The sequence below is a fragment of the Danio rerio genome, chromosome 2, assembly GCF_052040795.2.
Source record: "Danio rerio strain M-AB ecotype USA chromosome 2, GRCz13ab, whole genome shotgun sequence".
NCBI classification, from domain to species: Eukaryota; Metazoa; Chordata; class Actinopteri; order Cypriniformes; family Danionidae; genus Danio; species Danio rerio.
In genome coordinates, this window is record NC_141022.1 from 5,055,001 (window position 1) to 5,080,832 (window position 25,832).

General features: G+C 35.4%; 2 protein-coding genes across 14 annotated transcripts in view; both read left to right on the plus strand.

Annotated features, from left to right (window-relative positions):
- The window catches only part of wacb (WW domain containing adaptor with coiled-coil b), a 26,909-nt gene extending 10,806 nt beyond the window's left edge, over window positions 1-16,103 (plus strand). For 2 of the 13 annotated variants that reach the window (XR_015477698.1, XR_015477700.1), the window contains exons 7-13: window positions 2,732-2,959; window positions 6,256-9,707; window positions 10,031-10,584; window positions 11,756-11,850; window positions 12,808-12,976; window positions 13,081-13,208; window positions 14,678-15,969. Coding sequence is in view for 9 of the 13 variants with exons in the window: in NM_001442542.1 (NP_001429471.1) it covers window positions 2,732-2,959; window positions 6,256-6,378; window positions 10,439-10,584; window positions 11,756-11,850; window positions 12,808-12,976; window positions 13,081-13,208; window positions 14,678-14,747 (959 nt within the window). In the remaining 4 variants the exon portion in view is untranslated. Of the gene's footprint in view, window positions 1-2,731; window positions 3,887-4,781; window positions 9,708-10,030; window positions 10,585-11,755; window positions 11,851-12,807; window positions 12,977-13,080; window positions 13,209-14,677 lie in introns of those variants that run through there. The other 11 variants (XM_087239275.1, XM_087239279.1, XM_087239276.1 and 8 more) reach the window with 9 other exon arrangements.
- A 2,416-nt stretch (window positions 16,104-18,519) lies between these two features.
- bambib (BMP and activin membrane bound inhibitor b) lies at window positions 18,520-25,352 on the plus strand. Its single transcript, NM_001002189.1, has 3 exons — window positions 18,520-18,880; window positions 21,671-21,952; window positions 24,578-25,352. The coding sequence occupies exons 1-3, from the start codon at window positions 18,805-18,807 to the stop codon at window positions 24,991-24,993; spliced, it is 774 nt and encodes a 257-aa protein (NP_001002189.1). The 5' UTR covers window positions 18,520-18,804; the 3' UTR covers window positions 24,994-25,352.
- The last annotated feature ends 480 nt before the right edge of the window (window positions 25,353-25,832 follow it).

A 25,832-nucleotide genomic window follows, 5' to 3' on the forward strand; every position in this document is an offset into this window, starting at 1 on the left:
TAGTTAACTTAATTAACCTAGTTAAGCCTTTAAATGTCACTTTAAGCTGTATAGAAGTGTCTTAAAAATATAATTTAAAATATTATTTACAGTCATCACGGCAAAGATAAAATAAATTAGTTGTTAGAAATGAGTTATTAAAACTATTATGTTTAGAAATGTGTTGAAAAAATCTTCTCCCTTAAACAGAAATTGGGGAAAAAATAAACAAGCGGTCTAATAATTTAACGGGGCTAATAATTCTGACTTCAACTGTATATATATATATATATATATATATATATATATATATATATATATATATATATATATATATATTAGGCCTGTCAAATGATTTAAAAAATTTACGTGATTAATCACACTTTTTTGTAATTAATAATGATTAATCACGAAATGCCGTATTTATTACTGAAGTAAAAACACAGGCATGTAAGTGCCATTTAAATTTCAAAACAATCCATGCCAATAACAAACAAAAATGCTTTCCATGTTGGATTCTAAGTGTACTACAAACACACACACACACACACACACACACACACACACAGAGATAGAGACAACGCGCGCAGTGCCGGTGAGCGAGAGGGATCCCTTCTGATTCATCAAACACGCACGATCGCGTTCATCAAATTTGCTTAAACTAAGCATTATAAAGTATGGCTGTATTTAACAAGCAAAGATTCTGACAGAGGAACGTGAAGCAGACGCTTTACAAAAGGGGGGAAGTACGTCAAACTTTATGAAACATTTGAGGGACGCAGCTTAAGGGCAGAGAAATGTTTTTGACAGCTTGCGAATTCATCTGGCACTTTCATTCACATGGACACCAATACTCAGCTTTGATGATTAAGATAATACTGATCAAGAGTCGACCATGTAAACAGCGATTTTTGATTATCTTAAATGACCACGCGAGTCCCGAAATGTGAAGGTTTTTCTTTCCATTCGCCATGCGTTATCAAATTCCATTAAAATATCCTGAATGAAAATCTGCTGATTGAGAGTGAACTGCTGAACTGCCGTTAAAGTCTAAATATTAAAAATGAAACACCCGAAATTGCATGAAACTCTGGTGGAAACGGCATATTTCTTTGCACGTTTAACACGCGCAGGGCCAGAGCAAGCTAAATTGGCGCTCTAGGCAAACATCAATCATGCCGTTTTATTCATATGAAAGGCTGAGGACCGTGAGGGAGGGGGTGGGTGTAGCGGATGTATGTGAGGACTGGGTGGTTCGCTTGCTAGATCATGTCTATGGACGCGCTTGCCCTGAACACACGTCGGCTACAACAGGGAAAAAAAAAAAACAACTGCAGCTGCGTTATTTGAGTTTTTTTTTTTTTTTACGCAATAAATATTTCAAATTAATCACGTGCGTTAACGCGCTAATTTTGACAGCCCTAATATATATATATATATATATATATATATATATATATATATATATATATATATATATATATATATATATATATATAAATATATAGTGAATTCCTCTGTGATAAGGGAAAATTACTGTGATAATGGTACTAAACTCTGCTATGTTTACTGTATGCTGTTGCTTGATATGCATTTGTCAGTAAAGCCGGCTTCGTAATTATTTGTAAATCTTCCAGGGTTCCCGCGGGTCCTTAAAGTCTTAATTTCTTAAATTTAAATCCGGGATATTAAGGTCTTAAATTGTCTTAAATTTACCGTAAAGTAGCTGTAGGTATTACATTTTCAGCCGGTGTGCTTAATGACGATAGGGAAGCACAGTGGTCCACCTTAAAACTTCTAATAGTTAATTTATTTAGTATGTGTTAAACAAGAGAGAAATAACCGCCTCTGTGATTTATTAGCTTATTACGGTAGGTCGGCTACAGACGCTTACACCAGTCTGCACCTACATGCTGTCATTACGTGGTTGTCGAGGTGAAGTTCAAAATGCAAATATGGGAAAATGTTAATTTAACCACGCGGCAATGTGTAAATTCTTCAAAAGGGCCTTTTCGTTAGGAACCATGGGGCTCAAAGCTGTCGAGTCGCACATTAAGGCAGGAAAGCACCAGCGATATGTTGCAGCAGCTATTCATAGCAAAAAGTTCAAAGTTCCTGAAAGCAAAGAAGGTCAAGGTGCTCCAGGATTGGCCAGACTAGTCACCAGATATGAACATTATTAAGCATGCCTGGGGTAAGAGAGGCATTGAAGATGAATCAAAAGAATCTTGATGAACTCTGGGAGTCCTGCAGGAACGCTTTCTTTGCCCTTCCAGATGACTTTAATTAATACAATATTTGAGTCATTGCAGAGATGTATGGATGCAGTCCTCCAAGCTCATGGGAATCCTACACAATATTCATTCTGTTTCCACTGCAGCAGGACTTTATATTCTATACTGGACATTATTTCTGTTACGTGACAAGACTTTTGTCTAAGCAAAGTCAGACCTTATTGTCCTAATGAAATAATTAAAAATCAAGGCATGATCATATTTTATTTTGGTAAATAAGCGTAATCTAGAGGCCGTTGCCTTTCTTATATGCCACTTCTGATACCAAATGATCAACTAGAAGTCACATTTTTATTTGCTTTTCCTAAAACTTGGATAGGCGACAAGACTTTAGTCAGGTAGGGTATAATGACGCTTTTACTCCAAACTAATTTCTTAACTTCAGTGTTATTAATTTAATAAGTTCATTATGCTGTTGGATTAATTAGTTCTAAACACATCCCTCTCTATTCCCACAGAATCCTCTTTAGCAGAGAAGCCATTGTCAAACTCTGGTTATTCTCAGCCTTCGTCCATCGTTCCCTCCAGCACATCCAGCTCCTCGTCCTCGTCCTCCTCCACAGTGCCTGTGTCTTCAGCCTCCACCCTCCTGCAGGATCCGGCACTCCTCCGACAGCTGCTGCCAGCGCTGCAGGCCACCCTGCAGATGAACCACGGCAATGTAGACATGGGCAAAATTAATGAAGGTAACTGCTAAGTGTTGCATAGTTTTTTCACTTGTGTAGAGAGAGTTCACTTATATGAATTCACTTGATTATTTTTATTTTGACTTATGGTTGCATTTGTTTAGGCCATTTGTATGCAAAATTGCTCTTGGAGAGCCGGCGTTCCCCATATTTTAATTCTAATCACAGTTAAACACACCTGAACCAGCTAATCATGCTCTTTATAGGTGTACTAGAAGCTTCCAGGGTGGTGTGTTGGAGGACGTTGGAGCTAGTTTAGCAGGACACCGGCCTTCCACCCCTGGTTTAGGCCCAATCCCACTTACAGCTCTTAGCACTTCCACTTACCACCCAGTCATCAGTTTATACATCATGTGTAGGGTAGGAGTGTGCCAATTCTTTTTTGCTTTAGAGCCATATAACCCTTCAATCTTAGATTGTTCTGCAGCACACTACAAACGAAGTGATATGAGAGTTTTCTCTACATATACTGTTGTGTTGAGCGATATATACAACATTTTCAGATCGCATTAACGTCCCTCTGTGATATCATGGATACATAATACTATCGCATGGAGGCTCTGCACTTTTACTTATTTGCTCATTAAATAAATAAAAAAAATTAACAAGCTCAACTGATTGTTTTACACTTATTTAATAATCTACTTCATTTTCCTTATGCTTTATCATGGAAAGTAACTCAAATCAATGCACATCACTACGCTCTTCCAGCTAAATAGGCGCTGTTTTTCTTGATTCTTCTTATTTATTAACATTTTGTTTAATATTAGTCCCCAACATATAATTTTCTTGACTGTGATACTAAGTTGTTGTTTTTTGTTAGATTAGTTTTAGTTTTGGCTTTGATACTGAATTCAAATTCAAATTTCAAATTCAGATTTTGTCAAATTATATGCTCCATACTTCAGCCATTTTGTGCTGAGCACTGTATATTCTTATCCATAGATGTATACACTAGATATCGCATAGGGACCCTGAGCATGCGTTAATAGCGCCGCCACATTGGTACAGTGCTCCCAGGACAAATGTCATTCAACCGCACTAGTCAAGACAGTGTTATTGCGTGAAGATGCGGGACTTTAGCGCTGTCTACGGGTGTAGTAACGAGCAAACAAAGAAAACAAAGCACAAAGGCAGAACATTTCATAGGTAATATTATGTTTTTTTCTGTTTTTGTATGTTCTGAACTTTTGTGCTCTAAAAGGTAACGTTATTGATGATAACAGTCACTTACTGCATTCACCATACGGCAAAGCAGCTCCAACTCGCACTAAACACTCGGCTTATGCTAGTTTTGTTGAATAAAATCAGCAAACAATGCAAAAGAAATATGACAACGAGATGCTGCGCTGCCAGAAACTTGTATTATTGTCGGCTTACGTTAGTGAAAGAGTCGTTCGGGGCATTCATTCACAAACTAATCGCTCCCTCCGTCAGTATGAGAAGTGAAAGCAGGAGAGGAGCTGTGTTTCAGGACACGGATTATATTAAATTTAACAGGGAGGGTGAATAGTACATTTCTGTACACACAAACACAAGCTTTTTGTCAGGAATGGCCGTGCGGTCACTGATCCATCAATGTAGAAAAGTGATGTAAAATTATAATTTTCGTAATTGGAAAAAAAAATGACATACTAACATCCAGGAAAACTCCCGATCATAGATATATGTGTATATGTGTATATCTATGGCTTTGGATGGCCACAGTCCTCCACTGTACCTTGGTTCCGCATTCATTTCAAAGGAGCGCTACCCTGTAGCAAGATGGCGAGCTATTGACGCATTCCGTCCAATAGACAACAATAGGCCAGGCGACATCTAGTGTATATATCTATGATTCTTATCTTGTATATCTAAACTGCTAAAAATGTTGAGCTTCAATCTGGGGCTTCAAATATGACAGAACAGAATTGTAAGTTTCAGACATTGACAATTGTTATTTTAGTAAAACTGAATATTAAGTGTTATTAAAAACTGTTTTGAATTACGATTTCTTAACTTGAATATTGAACATCTGGTTTTTAAGGGCGTACTCACACTATGCTATCCGAACCGTGCCCAGGCCTGTTTCCCGCGTCATTTGAGACGTCTAAGTGCTCTGAATCGGGCTCAGGCACGGTTCACTTGGCTGGCCCAGGCCCGGCTAGAAGAGGTGTGCCTGTGCACGGTTTACTTGGGCTTTGGCGCGGTACGAGTGCAAAACGCGCCTGAGCCCGAAACTAAAAGCGAGACCTGACTTTTAAGGGACTGTTTAATATGGATTCATTATTCATTCTTACTGTTCAATGAATGCAAACTGTCGTAGTTTATTGAAGACGCAAACACTTCACTGGGACTTCAACGAGGACTTTATGATTGTTTATGAGCGTCAAAAGTAGCTGATCTGTTTGGCGAAATATCTGACTGCGTGTCACCGCATCCCAAACAACTTAAACGATACAACTGAAGAAATCTCTACTGTGCTGAGCGAGATCGCTACTGACCAGCGCATCATCGATGACGTAAGCGTGCCCAGGCTCGAATGTAATGTGAGTGGGGGCCATCGGGGGAGACGTGAGAGGGGACAAGCGTGCTTTGGGCCGGTTCGAGGCAACTGTACATAGTGGGATTACGCTCTCATAAGGCAGATTTTTATAGATGTATTTTTAAACTAATTTTCAGTTGTTCAATATTGAAAATAAGACATTCAAAACTATTTTAACATCATATAATATTTAGTTTTATTAAAATGTAATTGTCAGTTTAAATGAAGAAAAAATTTAAGAATGTTGAGCTTTAATATGGAGCTTCAAATATGACAAAACGGTCTGATTTTGAATTGTTAATTTTTCATTATTGACAATTGTAATTTACCAAAACTAAATATTATATGCCAATAAATATTGTTTTGAATTTCTTAAATATTGGACATCTGACATTAAAGACAGCCGACTTTTTTATAAGGAAAGTTTTATAGATGTATTTTCAAACTTACTTATTTCAGATGCTCAATATTCAAAAAAAAAAAAGACAAATTCAAACAAATTTTATTTCCATATAATATTCAGTTTTAATAAAATGCAGTTGCCAATTTAAATTAACACAATTCAAATTCAGATTGTTTTGTCAGATTTGAAGCTCCATACTTCAGCCATTTTTCAACCTTGACATGTACTATTTACTTTCCACGTTGTGAAATTATAGTTAGCCAAAAGTACTTGATGTTCACAGATAAAATGCTTTCAATGTGTAGGACTGCTTTGACTGTTTGTGTGTGTGTGTTTGTGGTTTTTTTTCTGTCTTTGTCTTCCTTCAAGTCCTCACAGCTGCTGTCACACAAGCTTCCTTACAGTCTATGCTTCATAAGCTTTTTACTGCTGGACCGTCCGCTTTCAACATCACTACTCTGCTTTCCCAAGCTGCTCAGCTTTCCACACAAGGTACGGCCAAAAGTCATCCTTCACATCTCCACTAACTGATGATGTGCTTTAGTGCAACTAATATGCATTTTGAAAAGGAACCATGTGAACATATTTAGAGTTGTGAGCCTTACTTTACTCCCAATTTGATTCAGTCTGATTCTGTTGATTCACAAACTGAATTCACTCAAGTTATAAAACTTACTGTCATGATGCATCTTTTCTTCCATCTTTTTGTTATTAACATTACTATGCTAAAATATTACCACAATATTGTTCATTTTTAAAAATTTTTAGCAACAAAAAGACAAAATATTTTTTTTAAAAGAGAACAAAATAATCACTTTATGCATTAATTTTCTTTCATTAACGTTAATAACAACATGTTTATTTTATTAAGACCTAATGCTTTAAAAAAAATGCATCAGATTTCTTCCTTCTAACCTTCGCTTAAGGGAAATTTCACCCAAAAATGAAATTGTCATCATTAACTCCCTATTCACTTCCAAACCTTTGAGTTTATTTTTTGTTGAACACAAAAGAAGATATTTTGAAGAATGAAAACCTGTAATCATTGACTTCCATAGTATTTTCTTTCCCTATTATGGAAGTGGATAATTACGTTTTCAGCTTTCTTCAAAATATCTTCTTTTGTATTCAACAGAATAAAAAACTTACTAACAAACTAAAAACCAAAGGTTTGGAAACACTTGAGGGTGAGTTAATGTTTAAATATCATAATTTAAAGGGATAGTTCACTCCAAAAATTGAATTTACCCGCCTTTAATTGGTTATAAACCTGTAACTATTGACTGGAAAAACATATATCTGACAGAAGTCTTACCGCCTATCCAAGTTATAGGAACAACAAATAATAACTTGACTTCTAGTTGATCATTTGGTTACAGATTTGGCTTATATGAAAGGCAAAGACCTCAAGATTACGCTTATTTACCAAAATAAAATATGATCATGCCTTGATTTTTAATTATTTCATTAGAACAGACAGGTCTGACTTTGTTTACATTAAAGTTTTGTCACGTAACAGAAATAATGTCCAGTATAGAATATAAAGTCATGCTGCAGTGGAAAAAGAATGAATATTGTGTAGGATTTCCATGTGCTTGGTAGACTGCATCCATACATCTCTGAAATTACTTGAATAACTTATTATTAAAGTCATCTGGAATGGCAAAGAAAGCGTTCTTGCTGTACTCCCAGAGCTCATCAAGACTCTTTGGATTCATCTTCAATGCCTCCTTCTTCATTTTACCCCAGACATGCTCAATGTTCATGTCTGGTGACTGGGCTGGCCAATCCTGGACCACCTTGACCTTCTTTGCTTTCAGGAACTTTGATGTGGAGGCTGAAGTATAATGAGCGCTATCCTGCTGGAGAATTTGTCTGTTGATGTTGCCATCCACTCTGCAGATCTCTTGTACGCCCCCATACTAAATGTAACCCCAAACCATGATTTTTCACCCACCAAACTTGACTGATCTCTTTGAGAATCTTTGATCCATGTGGGTTCTAGTAGGTCTTCTACAGTGTTTGTGAGGATTGGGATGCAGCTCAACAGATGATACATCAGTAAAATTGACCTTCTGCGACTTTTCAAAATGATCAATTAGAAGTCAAGTTATTAAATGTTGCTCTTACAACTGGGATCGACGACAAGACTTTTGTCAGGTAGTGCACTGTTTAAGAGGATGGTCACAGGTTTTTTATCTTTCTTCAAATTTTTTGTGTTCCACAGAAGAAAGAAATTGAAAGCGGTTTGGTTCAAGTGAAGGGAAAGTAAATAATGATAGAGTTTTCATTTTTGGGTGAACTTTCCTTTTAAGACAACAGATTATGTTTATGCTCGAGAGTGGTGTCTTTGTGTGCACGCTTGTCAGGTGTGTGTTTGCGCAAATAACAATCTTTCTGGTAGCTTGTTCTGTTTGATAAGTCATCAGATGCAACATCAAATGCTAATTTTCTTAAGATGTCTAAGCTTTTCCTATACTGTGTATGTCTTTTAGAGGGAAAAGAAGTTACATCTGAATGGAGATGTGCTGACCGACCGGCCACAAATACAAATAGGACTTTTTTTTTTTGCTCTAAACATTCAGTTGTCATCAAGTCATTTCATTGTTTTGATTTTAATTCAGACGCTGTACACATGACGGAATATTTTGAAAACCATAGTTTTTTTTAACGCAGTTTAAACATTCGTCCACACAAAAATGCCATATTAGGACACTAAAACCCAGTGGCAGTTCTAGTTTAAGGCCCAATCCCAATTCTTTTTTTAGTACCCGTACCCCTTCCCCTTGGCCCTTATAACCAAGGGTTAAGGGGAAGGGCTTTAAAATTTACCCCTAAGAATTGGGACTGCACTACAGCACCTGCACACATCATCATATGTCCTCGCGATCTCCTGCTTCATGTGAGATCAGACGATCGCGACTTCTGTAGTTATTCCAGTTGTGTTATTTGTTGGTATTTGTCTTCAGGAAATCACTGAAGGCATATAGTATGTTATCATAACGATAACGTGGCAATAAGATCGTAACTGTACTGTATATTTACACAGTGGCCATATTCATCAATGCAAACACACCAAACACAACATTAACATTATAGCAGACACTGTAAAAAGCCCATTCCCAGCCACAAGACATTACTGACAGGGTATTCGAGTGTCAGAACTGCTGGGACTGCTGTTCAGGAGTTATTAATAGGGATTATAGATTGTGAAGTTTAGCCTTTTTTTTGCGTTTAAAAAAAAAAAAGCATGACGGTAAAACACGAACGCGGTTATGAATATATTAAAACATGTTTGTTTGTCATAAAAATTCATAATAATGACAAAACATACTAATTTGTGGATCTCCTTACTTCCGGGTTCAGCAATACTGCCGTTGTGGCAGGTGCATTCTGGGAAATTTTCTTACCCCTTGGTTTCAAGTGTGGTCCCAAAAAATCTTAATTTGAAGGGCTATTCACCCCTTCCCCCTAGCCCTACACCATTAAGCTAAAGAGAATTTGGACACCCCTACCCCTTGGCGTGCACACGCAAAACGAGGAGTAGGGGTAAGGAGAAGGGCTAAGGGGTAGAATTGGGATTGGGCTAAAATGGCACCCTGGGTGAACCACCCCATACGGATGCTCTACCAGTCGCAACCCAGTACTGGCCGATATATCGCCCAATATTATTATTGATATACAATTATTATTCTAAATAAATAACAGAAATCAATCCTAAATGTTACTGGAAAACAATGTAAAGAGACACAACTGGAGTGATATGCAAAGATCACTCTAGAAATCTTTTGCATGAATATTAATGGCAATTCTATAGATCAGTGGTTCTCAAATATTTTTCATCAAGTACCACCTCAGAAAAAAATTGTCTCTCCAAGTACCACCAAAATGAGCAGTATTGAAATACAGTAGCGTAGTAGGCCCAGTAAAGCAGCTACAACTCTGCACAGTTAAAAAATGTGGCAGATTACCTCAGAAATATAAGTTATATGTCATATATGGCATACTATATACATCATTTTTGATAAATTTTGAAATATATGTAGCATGTACATGCCATATTTAATTCCTCCGCGTACCACTAAAAGGAAGCCCGCGTACCACTAGTGGTACACGTACCACAGTTTGAGAACCACTGCTATAGATGTTTTATGTAAAATGATTGTCGCATAGTTTGTGGTCAAATCTTATTGCTGGTCGATCGGTGCATCTTTACAATTTGTATTACAAAAAAATACAGTGTTTATTTTTTTATACACCTCCAAACCTAGGTCACGGACATGCTAAACTCTTCTAGATGAAGTCTCTTAACTTTATTTTACACTTGACAATTTAGACTTCAGATTGTTCTTCATTTAGTTAAAAGTGTGCTGTGTTTAGAGTTAATTTTGTACATTTGTGGTAAATTACAGCCATCCAAACCTGGCGTGTTCACACAAGACTTTTTTGTACTTGATCTTCTCACACCAGAGTTCTGTATGTTGTATTGTTGTTATTTAAACGTGTGATTATGTGTACGATTATTTTCTAACCGTGTGTTTGTGCTGACCAGCTCAACAGTCCGGTCAGTCACCCATGTCATTAGCATCAGACGCCTCTTCACCGAGGTCATACGTGTCTCCTAGAGTCAGCACACCTCAGACCAATGCCGTCTCTAAACCCCTGCTCAGCTCCGCATCGCTCTCTTCACAACCAAAGGTCAGTAGCAGAGGTCAATGGGTCATTTTCAAAGATATTAAAGTGGTCTCAGAAGTTAAAGTCACTTAAAGGTCCCATGAAGTGCTTGAAATGTGCAGTTTTTGTTTGATGCTTGATGTAATCTCTATTTTGACGATCCATGTGCAAAGTACAAACGTATTAAGGGCGTGTTAGAAAGCAAATTTGCTATTTTAAGGACGGAAAAATCCGCTTTGCGCAGTGGCGCATGATCTAATACGGTTGAGCTTATTCTCTTAATGAGTTATAGGTGTTTTGAGAATAAACCAATCAGAGTCTCATCTCCCATTCCCTTTAAGAGTTGTGTCGCGCTAAAGCGCATTTGCTATTTACATGACGGACTTAAGTGGAAAAACTGAGCGTTTCACTAGCAAGAAAGCAGTTAAAAAGAGCATCTGCAGCGCAAGAATGAGAGTTGAGCCTCCTTATTATCTACTTTCACTTTCACTTTCGTGGATAGGGAAATCTTGCACGCCTTGGGCGCACATATGAGCGCAAATGCATCTGCTATTTAAAAGGTGTGGCTCAAAACGACTCCTACGCCAAGCTTTAACTAGCAAACAACAATTGCATCGCGGCTTGCGCTACGTTGCGCCGGGTGTATGATAGGGCCCATATTGTAGCCCCTTTCCTTTAAAAAAAAAAAAAAAAAAAAAGCCAATAACGTTTAGTTGGTATCACAGCTCTGCCTGTTGATGGTTGAGCTCAAGCACACCAAATAAAAAAAATAGAACGGGGTGGGGCAGGTCATACTAGAGAGCATCTGATCTGAATCTGAATCGGTCCAGATTTGATGAAAAACTGAAGTACGTCGTGACGTGAAAAAAAAAAAGGTTAATCCCTTTTGGCAGAAAAGACAAACTTAAAGTTTTAGATGTTTATGTCAGTTTTATATCTTCTAAACGCCAATTTTGTAGCACACTTAACATCTAAAAAAACATTATTTTGATTTATATAATGTGTTGCAACGTATATATTTATTATGTATTTATCATATGTTTGGGAAAATGTTTTATATTTAGATATAAAATATATATGTATATCATACTAAATAAATAAATATAATTATTAATAAATAAAAATATATTATTAAGTAAAACATTATTTATTTATATATATATTTTTAATTAATTGCAATTTAATTCAATTTCAGGTCAGTGCATCAATTCAGAGACAAGGATCGACATCCCAGCAGTCCGTAAATTCAGACAAAATGGAATTCAGCGATCCCCGTCTTCACAGGCAAATGTACGTATCTCTCAGTAGAAACATTACTTTTTTGGCCATGTGGAAGCAACAGAAGTGCAACTAAAGGATTATTGATATATATTAATTTACTAAAATAAAAATCTGTTTGCATACAGTTAAGGGGCTGAATTATTAGTGCAATATTTATTCTTTTAAAAATATTTTTCAAGTGATATTTAATAGTTTCATAGTGTTTTCTATAATATTTTTTTCTTCTGGAGAATCTTATTTGTTTTATTTTGACTAGAATAAAAGCAGTTTTTATTTTTTTTAAACCAGTTTAATGATAGTGTATATTGCAGAGTCTGTGTTTTCTCCATTTATTCTTTATTTAGATCCCCATTAGATCTTTATTAATATAGATTTATTTAGATACCAATAAAAACACAATTAACATAATGATATGTAAAGTTGAAGTCAAAATGATTTTCCCTCCTCTGATTTTTTTTCTCTTTTAAATATTTCCCAAATGATGTTTAACAGAGCAATAAATGTTTTACAGTATTTTCTATAATATTTTTTCTTCTGGAGAAAGTCTCATTTGTTTTATTTCGTTTAGAATAAAAGCAGTTTTACATTTTTTCTTTACTATTTTAAGGTCAAAATTATTAGCTTCCTCAAGCAATATTTTTAGATTGTCTACCGAACAAACCATCATTATACAATGTCTTGTCTAATTAACCTAGTTAAGCTTTTAAATGTCACTAACCTGAGTACTAGTGTCTCGAACCTTATTATGTGCTGTCATCATGGCAAATATGAAAAGAATTAGTTATTAGAAATTAGTTATTTAATCTCTTATGTTTAAAAATGTTAAGAATTTTTATCTCCGTTAAACAGAAATTGAGGAAAAAAAATGAAATAATTAAAATTGGACAATTCTGTCTTCAACTGTGTCTTGGTTGTTAGTTCTAGTTTGTGTTAATTAACAAAAGTTTGTGTTGTTTTGTTTTCTAGCAGTCAAGAAGGCTTGTCGGGCTCCAATGGCAGTGCGGGCATCAGTGTTCCCGCCCCCGTCAGCACCTCCCGATCCCAAAGCACTTTCACTCCTTCTCTAGCACTGCACTTTGATGAAAATCTCATTAAGCATGTTCAAGGCTGGCCTGCAGAACATGCGGAGAAGCAGGTGGCGGCTTGTTTCTGTCTCTTCAACTGTTGTCTCGCAATCTTTTATCAGACGTTATTTTACCAACTGTTGAAATGATCTCCTTTTTTTTCTCTCAACGTCAGGTGTCTCGGTTGCGTGAGGATATCCACAATATGGGAACCCTGTATATGTCGGAGATCTGCACCGAGCTCAAGAATCTTCGCTCTTTAGTGCGAGTGTGTGAAATCCAGGCCACACTGAGAGAGCAGAGGTTTGTTACCCTGATTTGCATTTAAAGGGCAGTTCACGTGAAAATTAACATTTACACACTTATTTTTTGATGATTTTTGTGGCTAAAATGACAGATTTTGTGGCAATTTCCTTAAAATTGCTTAAAATTTCCTTTATTTTGCTGTGAACTTTTTTGACCTCAAGAACCTTTTTAATTTATGAAAAGGAAACACAAGAGAAGTTTGAGTGTTTAGGTTATTGCACACAAAATCCAACATTTGTCTATAATTTTCACATGTTAAAAAAATAAATAAAAAATCGTATCGATACACTGCCTACGAAACCTTTGTCCGTCATAAAAAAACTTTCGGTTGATTTGTTTATATAAATATATTTTTATTATATTTATTTCTTTTTCTTTTTTTTTTTTTACATCGAAAAGACATTTTGAGAGGTGTTTTGACAAATCCGGGCTGTCATAAAAGGAAAAGGCAAAATCCCAAACGGTGTGAAAAATGAATATACGAAAAACAAATATACTAGAATACAAATGTTCCATGGCTTATTGTAAGCTGTTTTTTTTTACATGTTTGGTTTTTCTTTTGTCAAACAAAGAGAAGACGACAAAATCGTCTTCACTACTCAAAGACTCCATTTTGTATTGTTTTGCGAATTCTTTTGCCGTGGATTAATTAATACGCATCAGACTCTGTGCGCAAGATTTATGTGTGAAACGAATTATTCAGATTTGAATATGGAAAAAAAATGCATACAAAAATTACGGACTTCAGTGTGCGAATTATTTTGCCACCGATTAATTAATATGTATCAGACTCTGTGGTTTGTGTGTGACATGAATTTTTTGGATTTGAATACGGCAAAAAAAAAAAACGCATATGAAAATTCCGAACTTCAGTTTGCGAATTATTTTGCCACAGATAAATGAATGCGCATCAGACTCTGTGGTTTGTGTTCGTGACGAATTTTTCGGATTTGAAAACGGGAAAAAAAAAACATGAAAATTCCGGACCTCAGTGTGCGAATTATTTTGCCACAAATTAATTAATACGTATCAAAATTTGTGGTTTGTGTGCGTGACAAATTTTTCGCGTTTGTTTACAGGAAAGAACAACACATACGAAAATTTCGGACTTCAGTGTGTTTTTCGTATATTCATTTCATTCATTCATTTAATTATATTAATTTTCCACGCCACTTTGGATTTTGCTTTCGCTTTACGACGGCCCGGATTTGTCATAACACCTCTTAAAATGTCTTTTCAGATGTAAAAATATATAAATAAATTATATTTATATAAACAAATCAAACTAATCTGATTCAAGTTTTTTTTTGTGTTTCGGAGGTAGTGTATCGATACAAATTTTCTAGAAAAAATCAGATACAGTCACAAAATCAGAGTTGACCTTTAATATATGCCCTGTAAATGTAGCGTAAATATCATTTAGTGATGCATTATGTATTCTTTTTCCCCCTTCCCATTGAACACAGGATCCTGTTTCTGAGACAGCAGATCAAAGAACTCGACAAGCTGAAGAATCAGAACTCGTTCATGGTTTGAGAGGCGGTCGTGGAGCTCACGGCAAGTCTCTCTCCGAACCAGTCCGCGTTCGGACCCCGGCTCTCAGCCCCCCGAGCTCTCAGATCCGCAGCCCCCCAACGGCAGGCTGCAATTCCAGCAACGGGAACCGAGAGGAAAAGGAAGCCCACAAAAAAAGGCCATTTAATTTCGCTCTCCTTCGATGTACATGGCTTCTCTATTCCTAAGATCCACAGGCAATTAAAGAGAGTTCTCGAACCAGTGATGGAAACATGCAGTGGATCTGCTGCTCCATATACTGCTTCTTTAAGGCCATGCCTGTGATTTTTCTGTCACACTGGAGGCTTAATATCCCCCCCCTTAACTCCAGTGGTTGACAGGAATTTGAATGAAGGGCTATCTGTGCACAAGGGACGCTTCCGGATGCGCTGGTATTTAATAAAGTGACCAAGTTAAAATAAACCCAATACACACCCATTCGATCGAGTTGGGCATTCCTTGGGAAATAGGAATGTAAAAGTGATCTTCCTTAATTGATGGTGGGTGCCGATGATTTCTCTCATTACTGACGTGGCACTTAAAAGCTTTCGCCGAAGCGGTAGACGCACATTTTGAGTTTTGCGACGCCCCCGATTAAAAGGGTTTCGTCACTTTCTGCCTTCGATGTTTCTCGTTCTTCGCAGTGCTGTTACACATCTAACTGAGATTACTTTTCATGCTGCACTCTTAGTTTTTGTACTAATGTCGTTTTTTTGATTCGTTCGTAACTGTTCACTTCTTACTCGGCATTGATTTCAGTCATTCCCGTCTTTGCGGAGCACAGGAGGAAGAAATAAGTGTTTAAATAAGTGCACTAAGCAGAGAGGACCACGAGGACAGTCCATGCCAGGGTATGCATTTTTTCTTTTTACATAAAAAATAAATCAACCAGTCTTTAAAACTGAACTGTAAGCATTTAGTCAACTTGTCAGTGTGTTTGGCGAGTATGTGGAGGAAATATAAAAAAATAAAAATAAAAAATGGCATATTTGGTGATTCCTCTTTGATGTTTGCAATGTCATTCTTAGGTTTTCGCTCCATTTTTTCTGTCATCACTGCCCTCTAATGCAGGGCTTTCGAACTTAGACCAATTTAAATGCTATAGACTGTAAATGAAGTTCACTTTCAGAATAGAGATGATGATGATGATGATGCTTTGTATATGGTTTCTAAAGGCTACATGAAATAAACAGTTACCACATTATGCTTTTTTTGTAGACGTTTGCTTGTTTAAATGTTAGGGTTACATGTAATCATGAATTAACAATCTCAAAACATGCATAAGTGTCCAATGCTCGCCCTCCTGTGGAATAAAGCGGAACTTGCTATTGGTATCTGATTTTTGCTGTTTTGTCTAATTGATATTTGTGCAGAAAATGAACATTCGCAGCAAAGTTAAAGTAAAATAATTATATATGCACTGTGAAAAGTTTAGTTCATTAACAGTTTTTGCATTTTATTATTCACAAGTGTGTTTCGTTTATAATTTAACTCTACAGTTTAACAAAGTGACTTTTAATGACATTTTTGTAATTTGAAATAATATAATGTTTAAGAAATTCTATATATAAAATGTACAGAAAATTTCAATTGCAAGGTTTTTGTACCTTAATTTAGGCTAAAACACCATTGAATCACTCTAAACTTTTAAAATCAGTAATAAAAGTCACTTTTTTGGAAGAACGAACAATGCCCCCATATATATATTTATATATATATATATATATATATATATATATATATATATATATATATATATATATATGTACACACACACACACACACATATATATATATATATATGTGTGTGTGTGTACACATATATATATATATATATATATATATATATATGTATATGTATATATATATATATATGTATATGTATATATATATATATGTATATGTATATATATATATATATATATATATATATATATATATATATATGTATATATATGTGTGTGTGTGTGTATGTATATATATATATATATATATATATATATATATATATATATATATATATATATATATATATATATATATATATATAAATATGCATATACATACACACACATATATACACACACACACAGAACCACCAGGCTTTTTAGACTCTGTTGAAGTTCGTGAGATACTCACACCTGAGCAATGCATATGACTTCATTCTCCATATGAGAGGCACCTGCCATTGATAAAAAAGCCTTTCTATAAAAGTAATAAATAAATGTCAGTAGTTCAGTGCTTTCCCTTTGTGTAATTCAATTGTTATAACACGTAACAAATTTTTTTTTTGTTTTGTTTTGTTAAATTTGTATGTTTGTATTGTTTGGGTTTTTAATCTAAATCTGGTTTAACTCCATGTCAACAGCTCCTTTAGAAATAATATTCCAGGACAAAATGTGACATGCTGAATACTTATTCCCCCTGCTGTATATGCTTTTCTATACCGTGACTCAATGAGCAAATCATTCTGATCTTGCATACGCAAGATGTCTTCTGGATATTTCATCCCTTCCAATGACTTTTCCATCATCTCAACAACAACAAAAGTACATCAAAGGGGCAAATGTCCCCTCTATTTCCTCACCAGCAGTCACTGACATCCATAGTAGGAACCAAAGATACCATGGAAGTCAATGCCTGCTGCTTTCGAATGCTCTTCAAAATATCTGCTCTTGTGTTCAACAGAAGAAAGAAACTCACACAGGCTTGGAACAAGTAAATAGGAGTGAATTTTGTTGAGAATGTTCGAATTTTCAATCTGTATACCTTCAATTGCTTTTTAAAAAGAATAATAGCATTATACCAGCCCAATAACATGCTGAATGTCCTACAAAATGTACCCACATAGCAAAATTTTCTGGTCCACTCAATCAGCTTTTGCTTGGCCCACATGCCACAGTGAATTATGGTACATGATTGGACCTAGTCTGGCTTCCATTAAGGGCTGAACATGGACCATATCTGGGCCAGTTTTCAGCAAAGTTAATAACCCATAACCAGGCCAGATATGTTGATCTGTCACGACTGCAATGAATTCGATAAACCCATGAAGCATTCCGCTTTATGGCTGCACTTTTTTTCGAAGCCACCCCAATTGGTAGATTTTTGTTCCTTTCTCAAAAATACTTTTAAATGTATTTTATAAGTGGGTCAACATAGGTCAAACCTGCGTGGCCCACATTAATTTTTAACTTCTGGGCCAGATACTACATTTGATCTGTTTCAAGTCTTATATGCCGCCTTAAAGATGGTGCCACCTATGCCAAACCTGGGCCATGTTTGGCCCACATGCTGTAGGCCAGTGCCGGATGAATGCCTGCTGTGCTAGCTTTATGCCAAATCTGGGCCAGAATTCTTTACTACCTGGGAAATATTAATATAGTATTTGTATTTATTTTTGTTTATTTGTAAAGCCTCTTTGACCAAAAAGTGACTGCATTTTGTTTTCTGGGAAACTCACGTAGGCCATCTATTACACGTCTATTGAAGTATAAAAGTGGGAAGCCTTTTTGAGGTAAGGAGAAGTAAATGAATTATTTGGCCATTGTTTATTGTCAAGTTTTTACACAGGAGTCACTGCAAGTTTCTTTTCGTGCTGCACTAGCGGCGCTCGAACACACGGGGAGGCAACAGACCCCAGATCAGACTTCAGTCAATGAAACACTTGTAGGAGGAGCTGCTTCTCATTCTTAAAGTCTTTAACATTTAAGAGCACTCAAGCGGACTGTATACTCGAGATTATCCGCGTGACGAGCTGTCGAGTTTGACATTCTCGAACCCGAATTAAAACAAAAATGGATTGTCGCTAAAATAGGCTTTTAAGATTTATTCAAACTTCACGTCGGGGTTTATTTTTTTGCGCGGAGATTATTAAACCGAGAGCAACGAGGACTTAACCACAATGTGAAGGTTTCTGTGACGAAAATGTTACTAAAGGTTTTAAACAAAACAAATTGGAAGTCATCGTGGACAGTATTTTTGTCCATAACGTGTGTATAAATGCGAATCTGAGAGGAAAAGTGTGTGTTTTTGCCCAATGCAGCGGAACAGCAGTCTCGTTTCCATTTGGCTTCAGCTCGAGCTGTGCGCGATGGCTCTTCTCCTCACTAAAGGTGAGTTTTAGTCATAAAACTATAGTTAGACCAAGTTTCCAAATAGATATATTCACAATTAAATGTTCATATGAATGTTTACATGAATAATAAATCTAATAAGGTGTAATGTAAATAAAGCAACACTAAAATTGTGTATTAATATTCATAAGGCTACAGAGTCAAAACTATAGTAGCCTAATTAGTAAACACTACAGTATAAATACTTGAACTATATAGCTGCTGTGGACATACCACTATTGTAATAGTTTTGTAAAACTGCAGTGTATATTATACTGCAATACACCACAGTTTACTGAAGTAAACCACTAAAGTATTCTATAATATTAGTTTATCAGTTCACTATAGTTAAATAGTTCAATTGTTATTTTAAAACTATAGTTAGATAAGTTACCAAAATAGATACATTCACTATTAAATCTACACACAACCAATTACTTCAGTGGTAAATCTAAGATATAATGAATAAAAGCCACACTTAAATTGTGTATTAATATTCATAATGCTATTACTGAGTAGCTCACAGGAAACGATAAAGTAGCAGCCTAATTTATATTAAATACCACAGTATTTTTGAACCATACTACTTGAATTATATAGCTGCTGTGGAAATTCAACAATGATGGTAGTTTTAGAGAACTGCAATGTATATTATGCTTTAATACACCGCAGTTTACCGAAGTTAAAACACTAAAGTATTATACTGTATATATTATTACAGTTTATAAGTTCACTATAGTTAAATAGTTGAATTTGTTATCCTAAAACTATAGTTAGATAAGTTACCAAATCGGTATATTCACAATTAAATGTACATATGAGTTACTTAATGAAAAATCTTAGCAGCAATGAATAAAAAGCACTAAAATTGTGTATTAATATTCATAATGCTACTGAGTAGCTCACATTAATCAATACTATAGTAGCCTATTTTATAGTAAACACTAGTGTTTTTGAACCAAACTATAGTAAAATACTTGACTTACTTTGTAGTCGCTGTGGAAATACAACTATAGTAATAGTTTTCTAGAGCTGCAGGTTATATTATACTGTAATACATCACAGTTTACTGCAGTAAAACAAGCTACAGTATAGTTTATCAGTTCACCATAGTTAGTTCAATTGTTATTATCATAAAACTATAGTTAGAGAAGTCGCCAAAATCAACACATTCACAATTAAATGCACACACAACTAATTACTTCAGTGATAAATCTAAGATATAATAAATAAAAGCCACACTTAAATTGTGTATTAATATTCATAATGCTATTACTGATTAGCTCACAGAAAACAATAAAGTAGCAGCCTAATTTATATTAAATACCACAGTATTTTTGAACCATACTACTTGAATTATATAGCTGCTGTGGAAATTCAACAATGATGGTAATAGTTTTAGAGAACTGCAATGTATATTATGCTTTAATACACCGCAGTTTACCGAAGTTAAAACACTAAAGTATTATACTGTATATATTATTACAGTTTATAAGTTCACTATAGTTAAATAGTTGAATTTGTTATCCTAAATCTATAGTTAGATAAGTTACCAAATCGGTATATTCACAATTAAATGTACATATTAGTTACTTAAGTGAAAAATCTTAGCAGCAATGAATAAAAAGCACTAAAATTGTGTATTAATATTCATAATGCTACTGAGTAGCTCACATGAGTCAATACTATAGTAGCCTATTTTATAGTAAACACTAGTGTTTTCGAAACACACTATAGTAAAATACTTGACTTACTATGTAGTTGCTGTGGAAATACAACTATAGTAATAGTTTTCTAGAACTGCATGTTATATTATACTGTAATACATCACAGTTTACTGCAGTAAAACAAGCTACAGTATAGTTTATCAGTTCACCATAGTTAGTTCAATTGTTATTATCATAAAACTATAGTTAGATAAGTCGCCAAAATCAATACATTCACAATTAAATGCACACACATCTAATTACTACAGTGATAAATCTAAGATGTAATAAATAAAAGCCACACTTAAATTGTGTATTAATATTCATAATGCTATTACTGAGTAGCTCACAGGAAACAATAAAGTAGCAGCCTAATTTATATTAAATACCACAGTATTTTTGAACCATACTACTTGAATTATATAGCTGCTGTGGAAATTCAACAATGATGGTAATAGTTTTAGAGAACTGCAATGTATATTATGCTTTAATACACCGCAGTTTACCGTAGTAAAACACTAAAGTATTATACTGTATATATTATTACAGTTTATAAGTTCACTATAGTTAAATAGTTGAATTTGTTATCCTAAAACTATAGTTAGATATGTTACCAAATCGGTATATTCATAATTAAATGTACATATGAGTTACTTAAGTGAAAAATCTTAGCAGCAATGAATAAAAAGCACTAAAATTGTGTATTAATATTCATAATGCTACTGAGTAGCTCACATTAATCAATTCCACAGTAGCCTGTTTTATAGTAAACACTAGTGTTTTCGAAACACACTATAGTAAAATACTTGACTTACTATGTAGTTGCTGTGGAAATACAACTATAGTAATAGTTTTCTAGAGCTGCAGGTTATATTAAACAGTAATACACCACAGTTTACTGCAGTAAAACACTAACAGTAGACTATTTGTGCAAACACAAAAATCAAACTCTCTTCTGTCATCTTTTATGAAAACATCACTGAAAAAGACTAAAACTGGGATCATGTGAATGCAAACGTAATACTTTTCATGTCTCAAATTCTATTGGTTAATGCTTTGATTGATTTCTCATTGGTTGTAACAGGAGAAATACGGTGTTACTGTGACGCTCCCCACTGCGTGGCCACTGGTTACATGTGCAAGTCGGAGCTGAACGCCTGCTTCACCCGCACCTTAGACCCCCAAAGCACGAACTCTCCTTTATCTCACGGGTGTTACGACCCTATGCTGAACTCTGGGAAAACTTGCCACTCGGAGTCAACCTTTGACCGCATTCATGGCTCTGCCACGCTTCAGTGTTGCCATGAGGATATGTGCAACTACAGAGGCCTGCAGGATCTCACATACAGAGGAAGTGAAATTCATGGTATGTCTTTTCTTATTACTAGTAGAAAGCAGACAATATTTTATGACTGCATTGAAAGGGGTAGTTCATGCAGAAATGTAAATTTTCTGATAATTTACTCAGCCGCAGGTCATCTAAGATTACTTTTTTCTTCAGTAGGACATTAACGAAGGTTTTTAGCTGAATCTGTGGTCCTTGGTGATTCATGTAATGTCAGGGAATGGATTTCAGTTACAAAAAAATCTATACATTTTTTGGCACATATGACTAAATCTGCACAAACCCTGGCTTTTGTTTTTCAGCGATATGAATACAATTTAAATAGATCATTCGATAGATTAATTGGGGTAATTTTGTAAGGGTGTGAGTCATTTGCATAAAAAAAAAAAGAAAATTGCAAGCAAAAAAAAAAAAAGTATGACCTAAAGTAAAATGTACACTCACCGGCCACTTTATTAGGTACACCTTACCAGTACCAGGTTGGACCATCTTTTGCCTTCAGAACTGCCTTAATCCTTCGTGGCATCGATTCAACAAGGCACTGGAAATATTCCTGTTGATTTTGGTCCACATTGACATGATAGCATCACGCAGTTGCTGCAGATTTGTCGGCTGCACATCCATGATGCGAATCTCCCGTTCCACCACATCACCAAAGCCTCTCTATCGGTTTGAGATCTGGTGACTGTGGAGGCCGTTTGAGTACAGTGAACTCATTATCATGTTAAAGAAACCAGTCTGAGATAATTCGCGCTTTATGACATGGTGCGTTATCCTGCTGGAAGTAGGCGACAGACGATGGGTACACTGTGGTCATAAAGGGTCAGCAACAATACTCAGGTGGGCTGTGGCGTTGACATGATGCTCAATTGGTTCTAATGGGCCCAAAGTGTGCCAAGAATATATCCCCCACACCATTACACCACCACCACCAGCCTGAATCGTTTATAAAAGGCAAAATGAATCCATGCTTTCATGATGCTGATCCCAAAATCTGACTCTACCATCCGAGACTCGTCAGCCCAGGCATCGTTTTTCCAATCTTCTATTGTCCAATTTTGGTGAGCCTGTGTGAATTATAGCCTCAGTTTCCTGTTCTTAGCTGACAGGAGTGGCACCCGGTGTGGTTTTTTTTGCTGCTGTAGCCCATCCGCACTGCAGCAGATGGTTTGACCATGTCTACATTGAGTTGCTGCCATGTGATTGGCTGATTAGAAAGTTGCGTTAACAAGCAATTAATTGGACTGGTGTACCTAATTAAGTGGCCGGTGAGTGTATAGTATTTATTGTATTAATTAAGTAAAATTACTGTACAAAATTAATGTACAAATGCTTTAAACTCTCTCAAAATGCATTTAAAACAAATGCAAATGATAAAGTTTCCGTCAGTTACAACCACAAATCTCATATTCTGAACTGTTGTGCTGATCAACTATAATCCCAATACTGCATATCCTGCAATTCTACATTGTATATTTGATTTTATATATATATATGTGTGTGTGTGTGTGTGTGTGTGTGTGTGTGTGTGTGTGTGTGTGTGTGTGTGTGTATACAATTGAAGTCAGAATTATTAGCCGCCCTTTGAATTTCTGTTTTCTTTTTTAAATATTTCACAAATTATGATTAACAGAGTAAGGACATTTTCACAGTATGTCTGATAATATTTTTTCTTCTGGAGAAAGTCTTATTTGTTTCTTTTCAGCAAGAATAAAAACAGTTTTGAATTTTTTAAACACCATTTTAAGGTCTAAATAATTAGCCCCTTTAAGCTATTTTTTTCCGATAGTCTACAGAACAAACCATCGTTATACAATAACTTGCCTAATTACCCTAACCTGCCTGATTAACTTAATTAGCATAGTGAAGCCTTTAAATGTCACTTTAAGCTGTATAGAAGTGTCTTGAAAAATATCTAGTCTAATATTATTTACTGTGATCATGGCAAAGATAAAAGAAATCAGTTATTAGAGATGAGTTATTAAAACTATTATGTTTAGAAATGTTTTAAAGAAATCTCCTCTCCGTTAAACAGAAATTGGGGGAATAAATATATAGTGTGGCTGATAAATCAGGGGGGCTAATAATTCTTACTTCAACTGTATGTTGTGCAGCCCAAATGTCACTAGATGTACTTACACTATTTATATTACAAAATGGCATAGAATAGTGCATAAGTATGTGATTTAAGACGCACAATGGGGTCTGCCAATGGGGTAAGTGAAATAATCTTTATTTTGCTTATTTTGCTGACCCCATTTGGAAATAATTTGGCTTGTTTTAAGAAAAAACTCACTATTTTGAATTATTATTTTTTAAAGTCATAACAATATTTTTCTTATCTATAAAATGTTTCTTTTTAATTTAAGATTTCTTTTAGAAATTTGGACTAGAAACAAAACAAAAACTCGAGGTAATAAAAGCTGATTTTTTTTTTGTGCAGTGTAGAGATTTCTTTTCCACACTCCATACCAGTTGGTGGCAGTAATGCACAGAAATGCTAAAAGAAGCAGAAGAACTATTGTCCACTTTTTAAAATCCAAATTTTGTTCCAAAGAAATCCAAAAAGGTTTTTATGCAGTCTCTCAATCTATTCTTCAATTCCTTCATAACTCTTAGCCTTAACTCTGCTTTGTTGTCATTCAGAAAAACGGCAACACCCCCCTGAAGGCAGCCGTCATGTGATTGCACGTTTACAGGAAATCCCTTCATCAAAGGAGGTTTGGTTCCGTGCTGCCGTCATCACCGTCCCCATCGCCGGCGGCCTCATTCTGATCCTCCTAATAATGTTGGCTCTGCGAATGCTCCGCAGTGAAAACCGTAGACTGCGTCAACAGCGACGGGAAATGCTATCTCGCCTCCATTACAGCTTTCATGGCCAACACCTCACCAAAAGCCACGTGGCCAAGCTGGACTTGGAGTGTATGGTTCCTGTAGGAGGCCACGAGAACTGCTGTCTGACCTGTGACAAGATTCGACAGTCTGACCTCAGCAGCCAAAGACTTCTATCATTGGTCAACTGGGGAAAGTACAGCAACCGAGGAAAGCTGGAGTTTGTGTGATGGCTTTGGTTTCCTTCGTGGGACTCGCCTGATGTTATTTTGAACCCTTCTTAAGGAAGTACAACTCAGAAGAGAACACTTGAAAGCGCTAATCATACGGTTTGCTGCTGGAGAAGCACTTTACTTGAATTAGAGACTTGGGGACTGCTTGTATTATAGGCTGTGATGAGGAGCGGCTTTATGCTGGTATTTTATTTTATCACCCGAAGGATTCCAAAAATACATTTTGCACTTTTTCTGTATAAAGAATGTTTGGTTGATTGCTTTAATAGGGGTACAAGAACACTCACAGTGAAAATGTGCAAACTTTGTACCGTATTTACTTGTAAAAACAACATTGAAATAATCAAAAAAAATAATTACCTCGTCATTTTCTCTTAATCATATGGAGCCAGATCAGTCTGAAAAGTAATACATCTACTAAATATTCATACATCCGCAACGCAATTTACATTTTCAAAATCCAATTCGTGAGTTGAAAACACAATTCGTAAACACACAAATCCAATTTGTAAATTTAAAACACGATTCAAAAATGTAAAAAACATTAAAAAATACACAAAAAATATTCGTAAATTCAAAACACGATTTGCAAATACACAAATCCAATTTGTAATTTCAAAACACGATTCAAAAATACACAAATCCATTTTGTAAATTTAAAACACGGTTCAAATATTACACAAATTCAATTTGTGAATTCAAAACACGAGTCAAAAACATAAACCCAATTCGTAAATTAAAAACATGATTTAAAAATTACAGAAATCCAATTCGTAAATTAAAAACACAAGCCAATAATATACAAATTTAAGTTGTAAATGACAAAAAAACTATAA